At 28.5% G+C, this 7,831-nt stretch overlaps 1 protein-coding gene across 2 annotated transcripts in view; it reads right to left on the bottom strand.

Annotated features, from left to right (window-relative positions):
* Positions 1-6,495: 6,495 nt before the first annotated feature.
* LOC108761996 (acyl-CoA Delta(11) desaturase) overlaps positions 6,496-7,831 on the bottom strand; it is a 13,127-nt gene continuing 11,791 nt past the window's right edge. The window contains exons 5-7 of one of the 2 annotated variants that reach the window (XR_001940147.1): positions 7,361-7,546; positions 6,879-7,246; positions 6,496-6,588 (exon numbers count right to left, since the gene is read on the bottom strand). Coding sequence is in view for 1 of the 2 variants with exons in the window: in XM_018508787.1 (XP_018364289.1) it covers positions 6,961-7,246; positions 7,361-7,546 (472 nt within the window). In the remaining variant the exon portion in view is untranslated. Of the gene's footprint in view, positions 6,589-6,650; positions 7,247-7,360; positions 7,547-7,831 lie in introns of those variants that run through there. The other variant, XM_018508787.1, reaches the window with a different exon arrangement.

Below are 7,831 nucleotides of genomic sequence, written 5' to 3'. Positions count from 1 at the left end.
AAATTGGCCACAAGTCAGTTCTACTGCTCTTTTATAGTGGTAAACCGTCAATATTTATAATTAATATTTCGCTATTCAATCCACCATTCTGTAATTTATACGTCAAACCTTTTTCAATGCCAAAATAATACATCTCGCCGTTATCAAAAGAAATAGTTTCCAATGTCCTAGGAGTACGCAATAGATTTCTAGCACTACACGGTAAAAATGGATAAGCTGGATGTATTAATTCCAAAATCTTATTTAACGCTGCATGTGTTAAATTATTATCAATTGCTAGCTTACGTAAGTTATTCGTAAAATTAGCTGAATTTATTACAAATGTGTGCTTTGTAAGACTATTATTATTATTATTATTTTCATTATCAGCAGTAGACTTATCACCGTCCTCTGTGTCTAACGTATTTCTATAATACATATTATTAGACTCTAATTCAGCAAGTGTTAATGAGGGAAAGGATTCATTAGTGGTATTTATTGTATCTGCGTCGATACTATCATTATTCTTCACTGCATAGCACATACGTAAACACAAATTTTGCCTATTTATAGAAATAAAATTAAGGTCACTTGCTTGAGTACATGAGGGCAGTAATACGTTTTTAACTGCATTATTTATCTTTCGACGCAAGTGTCATTTACTTAGAAGTTTCTCACACATTTAAATGATTTATGTATTAAATTAACTATTAAAAATATCAAATAATAATTGGAAAATATTGAAAAAATTAATATAGAAAGTATCGAAAATATTGAACACTGTACTATTTTTTTATATAACATTCACATATTTCAGTAAACATATTACGTAAAATATTACCGTCAATTTTTTTAATACCTGTAAGAATTTATAAAATATTTATAAAATACAAATAATTTCCATAGAAATAATATATTTCTATATATATAATTTAAATTTATTCATAAATTATGTACACTACTATTCATAAATTCGGGAGCGTTTGCGATTTTCTTACATTTTATAAAATTAACTTAAGCATCTCTATGAAAAAATATAAAGAAAAAACGGGTTAATAGGAATCGTCGCTGTAAGTAGTGCGTTTAAATCTTTTAGTATGAATATTTGATCCAAAAAGATGTTTATGACATAAAATTAATTTCAACAATGAGATTAATTTTATGTTAAACATCTTTTTGGATCAAATATTCATACTAAAAGATTTAAACGCACTACTTATAGTGTCGATTCCTATTAACCCGTTCTTTTCTTTATATTTTTTCATTGAGATATTTAAATTAATTTTATAAAATGTAAGAAAACCGCAAGCGTTTCTGAATTATAATTAATACATAATAATGAATATACATATGTATAACATATAAATAAATTTTTTAAATATAAGGTAAATGTACTAATTAGTGGACAGGTAATGGACATGACCCAATTTATTGAACACAGTAATAAAAAATTTTAAATATTAAGCTTCTAATAATATATACGATTCTAAATAATTTCGTTATTAAATTGTTATAAACAACGAATTTATTTAGAGTCGTACATATTATTAAAAGCTTAATATTAAAATTTTTTATCACTTTATTCAACAATAGACTCATGTCTATTAACATCTGATACATTTATCTTACGGCGTATTTGGAAAAAAAAACGGAAACATAAAAATATATAATTTTTACACAAGTTGTATACACATCTATTTTATTTATTTAAATTTTTAATTTTCCTTTAACTAATTGAATTATTAATATTAAATTAATTCAATTAATTACAGGAAAATTTTAAATTAAAGTAAATAAAATAATCGAACCCTTAACGCTCATAAACGAGTCACACTCGGGCGCGGGTAACTGATAATTTACTCATGCCTAAGTGTGATTCGAACGACTTTAAAATTTGTGCTATGGCTTCGGAAACATCACCCGGATGTCCCGGGTATTATTTTATCCTTGTTTAACATCGGCTTGATAAAAAGGATAAAACGATACACGGGATACTGGGTGGTTTCCGAACGCAGCCTAAAATACACGTGAACGTGTGCTGCTCGGGCACGCGCTAAACTCATGCATCAAGACTCGTCAAGACATGTCGCGATCGTGAGAAGAGGTTTTGTGCATTTTTATTGTTTTTTATTATTAAAAAATTGAGCTTACATACCCAATTTCAAATAAAGAATTATTCAAATATTAATTAATTTTGATAAACAAAGAATGATTATTTTAGACCGTTTTTCTCGAAAAAAGAAACGAGCGGGGATGCTGGATTATCCTGTTTTACCATTAATTTTTAAAGACTCTTTTCTCTTAATTGTGTTTATGGATTAAAAAGTCCTTCTCCACAATTAAAGTATCGACAACAACACAGACTGCCAGCTACAATTTAATACGAAAAATGGAAGAAAATTAAAAATTGTAGTTTTGTCACCGGCTTCTGCAGTCAACTCGTCACAATATGTGCTGCATACAAGAGTTCCAGATTTTACCCGTTTAAAATAAGTAGCCAGCAGCCTACAGAAAACCTGGAAGAACAATTCTATGCTTTTAGAAATGAGGTAGGAGCTTTAGTATAAGAGAAAAGAGTCGCCAAAAATTTCGTTTGTATGCTACGAATAAAATTGAAGCCATGAAACCGAGCAGTATTTTAGTTGATCTCTTTCTAAGAGATGGCGTTGCAATATTTTAAACGAGGACAGATGAATGCATTTGAGCGAGACACAACGATATATAATAAGTATAAGAAATGAATGAAAGATGTCACTATTATCGAATTTGGAATTTAAAAAAGTCTGTACTATCGACCTTGATTAACTTCGACCGTCCCTCCAGCATCCCCTTAAGGTTTAAATAATAATTTGAAAAATCATAAAAAACTGTTTAACAAAAAACAAATCTTAAATCTATTAATTATATTAACTCTTCGCGCATACGCGCACACACACACAGACACATAAGCATACATATTTTTACTTATTTCGTAGACTCTGAGTCTTTTTCGTCTAGCTTAGTCTTTTTTACTGATTAGGCTTTACTGTTCTAGGATTTCAAAAAATCTAGAAAAATTCATGATTACTTTTCAACATCTCTGCTACATTGCTAAATAATTATTTAATTCAAATGTTAAAACCTTTATTTAATAAAAATTGAAAATTTGTGCCAAGAAATTTGAGAGTGAAATTTCGACTGGATAAAAAAAGACTCGGTGTGCCTACGAAGAGTTAATATAAAATATTAATGTATACCTACTCTCTAAAAGTATATTAGTGACTTCAGTGCTATACTTATAGGTAACTGATCGATGTAATCATCAGCGAATATTTTCTGTTTTTCATTAATAATATACTGATTCACCTTCAGAAAGTATAAACACTTTTACTGCATTTATATGGAAAATGGAAGAAAGAAGTGAAACAAACTATAAAAATATATTCTTACTTGTACTGACAATATTTCTGAGCCAGAAATCGTCATCAAATAGAAGCACTCACTTCGGTAGTTTCTAAGGCGATCTCTTTTTTATCGTATAGATACACTCGCGACTCGCGACAATATATGAAAAGGGCAACACCGTCCGATCTGTACAGCCATCGACATCGAAATGATATGCCGATTGTGCTGGAAACAGTAATGGAATTTTACCGGGCACGCGCGTTCCCTTTGCTCGCGCAAAACAAAAAACAGAAGAAACTCCAGTAGCACGTGTTGTTTTTATATACGTTTTTTAAACGTATAATAAACGTGTAGAACATTAGACACATTTAGAAAACGTATATAAAACGTATGTGAACCTATAAGTTCTATCTAGGAAAACGCTTGCGTGCCCGGGTGCCTCCAGCTATCGAGCTCACTGTAGAATCGAAATGCTTTTGTTCAATAAAAGCTTGAAGAAACAAATGTCAACGGTTATGTGGATGTTGCCAAACTGGCAATGTTTTAATGAATTTCCTATTTCTCTTCTTTCAAAAGAACGAATGATTACATTTTTTAAAAGTTGAGTATTAATTAGTTTATTAATTATATTTTAATGCATATTAATTATATTTCAATAGTTTTACTTACCGCTGAACATATATGTATAATATATACATTATACTATACATTATTTATACTTGAATTAAATTCAATTTTCATCACGGAAAATAAAACATACACACTTCAGTATAGTACACTTACACACATTAAAATGCTGTAGGAAAAATTGGAAGAGAGCGTTCGTATTAAATATAAACAAGTGATAATTTAGACAAAGTTCTCACGAAAAATGTTCGTTATATTTAATTCTTAGAGTTCGACATTCGCGCAGAAGTAGCGAAAGTCGTATATTTAAAATATTGATCGTTACAATATAAAATATAAGACTTATAAACGTTTCGACCAAAATGTGGCCATCTTCAGTATACAAATAAAAATCAAAGTCAATAACAATCAATCAAGGTAAAATAAAATAATATAGAAGCGAAGTCAATAACAATAAAATTAAAGTAAAATTAGAGCGTACATGTTACAGTTGTCAGGATGCGGTCCTTGTTTAAAAGATGTACGCTTTACTCACATCAGTCAGAATACTTTCCGCTTTATTATTACATCTCTCTTCTGAATATGATTTCTGCTGGAACTGAGCATAGGTATGTTTGCAACTTACTTTTAATAATTCGTATCGAATTTTTCATAATTAAATTAACTCTGATAAGAATCAGGAAATTTTATGGTTATACTGTAAACTTTATCACATAAAGAAGATCAGCTATCAAGAGACTAGTTCACACAAAATTACTGCGGATCTTTTATATAATTAAGAATTCGTCTAATTTTACATGCGTGTTTAACAACCATGAAAATTTGTATGCTCATTAACTTATTTAATTTACAATAACTTAATATTTAAACAAGAACCTCATCTTGACAACTGTAACACGCTTCGATTTTATTTTAATTTTATTGTTACCGACTTCGCTTCTATATTATTTTATTTTACCTTGATTGACTTCGATTTTTATTTATATACTGAAGATGGCCACATCTTGACCGAAACGTTTATAATTCTTATATTTTACATTGTGACGACTAATATTTTAAATATATGACTTTCGCTATCGACATCCAGCGTGTAGCTAACTACTTTTCTATTTATTGTTTATTAATTTAAGCTACTTGTTTTGTTTTTAATTTATTAAATTAGAGTCAAACCCAATGAACATATGATGGTATATTAAACGTCCATTATACGTAAGTAGGTATAAAAGTGGTATAAGTATACTGGATACTTAAGATAAATGCTTACATTTTTACCGTTTTTATACCATCGAATAATATACGATAATCGTATTCGTTTTAATTACGTATGCATGATACAAAACTGATTTTATACATTGAGAAACGATATACGGAAAAATGGGTTTAATTTTAAGAGTGTATATCTACGTTTATTTATATAATCGGACAAACATTTATTGAAGTTTTAAAGACGTATATTAAACCGTTTGTACAATACCATATTTTCTAAACATTTATAAATGAAAGTTTTTTCATAAATTATATATGTTTTAAATAAATGTTTGTCCGATTATATAAATATAAACGTAGATACACCCTTAAAATTAAACCCTTTTTTCCGTATACTGTTTTTGAACGTATAAGATCAATTTTGTATTATGCAAACGTATTAAAAACGGATATGATTATCGTATATTATTCGATGGTATAAAAACGGTAAAAATGTAAACGTTAATCTGATATACTTTTGATATACTTATACCTACTTTACGTATAATTAACGTTTAATATACCATCATGTGTTTATTAGCTCAATATGGATTAAATATAAATAATAAAATATGTTTATTAGTTGTATAAAATATTAGTCATAAAATCGTATATGTACAATATTTGTACAAACATTTATTGACGTTTTAAAGACGTATATTGTACCATTTGTACAATACCGTATTTTTTAAACATTTATAAATGAGAGTTTTTTCATAAATTATATGTGTTTTAAATAAACGTTTGTCCGATTGTATAAATAAAAAAAATACGTAGATACACCCTTAAAATTAAACCCTTTTTTCTGTATACTATTTTTCAACGTATAAAATCAGTTTTGTATTATGCATACGTAATTAAAACGTATATGATTATCGTATATTATACGGTGGTATAAATACGGTAAAAATTTAAACATTTATCTGATATACTTACGATATACTTATACCATTTTTATACCTACTTTACGTATAATGAACGTTTAATATACCATCATATGTTTACTGGGAATTATATTATCATATTAACATATTATATTATGAATTATATTATCATATTACCTCCGTTAATCCTAATGAGAGATTTTTTGAAATGTTGTGTGAAGCATCAGATTTCCAGATTTTAATTGAAAGTAAAAAATCTATTTAAAAGTTACTAAAACTATTTCCTAATAAAAAATATATATCTATATTTTATGAACGTACCTACCTGTGTTTGTTACAACAATCTCTACATTGTTCGCTATCTATACTGGGATTTTCTTTCTACATGAGAGACAAAGTGATGACAAGAGACGGAAATACTTTTATTTGTAAAAGCTGCGGATGACTTTCAGTGTGTCAAAATTTATACCTATCATGAAAAGAGGAAGGAAGTTTATTGGAGGGAATTAAAATTATTTTAATTGAGGGGGGAATATTCTTTAATAATAGGCAAATAGATATCCAGTAATAAATTATTTATATTGCATACTAAAGATGGCCTGATGTGGGCCGATACGTTTATGAAGTTGTTTTTGTCAACGTAAGAATTTTAAATAGGTATATGACATTCGCAAAAAAACATCCTGTATGTGGCTGCATGTTCCTTGTATTTTGTATTTGTATTTTGTGAGCTACTTGTAAATTTATAAATATACTTACTTAAATTTAGTTTTTTTTCTGTGTGTCCATTTGTTAACTAATTCAAAAAAACTTTCTATTTTAAAAATGAGATAATTCTTTGTCACTTTTTCAATTCAATTTTACTTATAGCTGGATATGGCACAGCTTCCCACAAAGAATGACTTCCATCACCCTTTTTCCTTATGACGCTTTCTACGAGTTCCTTCGACGGTTCTTTGAGATCGTACGCCCACCCAATTTTCGCAAAGAAGTTAATAAAAGCTGTGGTTATGAAACCATGTAACTCGGCAGCTTTATAGTCCCACGGAAAAACATGATGATAATTGTGCAGTCCTTCACCGGCCGAAAAAAAGTTAACCCATCGGTTCTCTGTCGGATTTATATGCCTGCCGTTGAAATAAACAAAATTATTCTTAGGCAATGTAAAATGACAAAAAACTTTATGTCTTCTAATCAAGTTTATTATGTGTGAATAATATTGATACTAATTATCTGCTTACGCATTATATGGTTTTGAGCCCCAAATATGAGCCGCACTGTTGACACTCCATATGGCATTTAAAAGGCTAACGTAACGAATAATATCCTGAGACACGAAAGCTCTATACCAAGTTTCATTCCATGCATACACAGGCAACATCACCGGAAGCAGGAAAGCGAACATAAATTTTAATATCGGAAAATATCTGCAAAATAGCATAAATTAATTACAATATATAATTTTCATGACAGTTTTATATCTTATGTAAAAAAATCTGTGTAAAAAAAATTTCTAAAATTGAGAAGGCTGCAAAAATATATCGTCGTAAACCCAAAAAATACTTGCGAAAATCTTCAACTTTAACGTAAAAGAGCTTAGTTTTCCCTACAAAATTATTTTTTATAAATGTTTCTAAGATTTTTTCTTATCAAGTTATTACAGATTAAATAAACAAGAATTTTTATTTTGATTGTTCATAATTACGTAAAAA

This window comes from Trachymyrmex cornetzi, unplaced genomic scaffold (assembly GCF_001594075.2).
Source record: "Trachymyrmex cornetzi isolate Tcor2-1 unplaced genomic scaffold, Tcor1.1 scaffold272, whole genome shotgun sequence".
NCBI classification, from domain to species: Eukaryota; Metazoa; Arthropoda; class Insecta; order Hymenoptera; family Formicidae; genus Trachymyrmex; species Trachymyrmex cornetzi.
The sequence above is the reverse complement of the archived record's forward strand: the minus strand, read 5'-3'. Positions and strand labels throughout refer to the sequence as shown.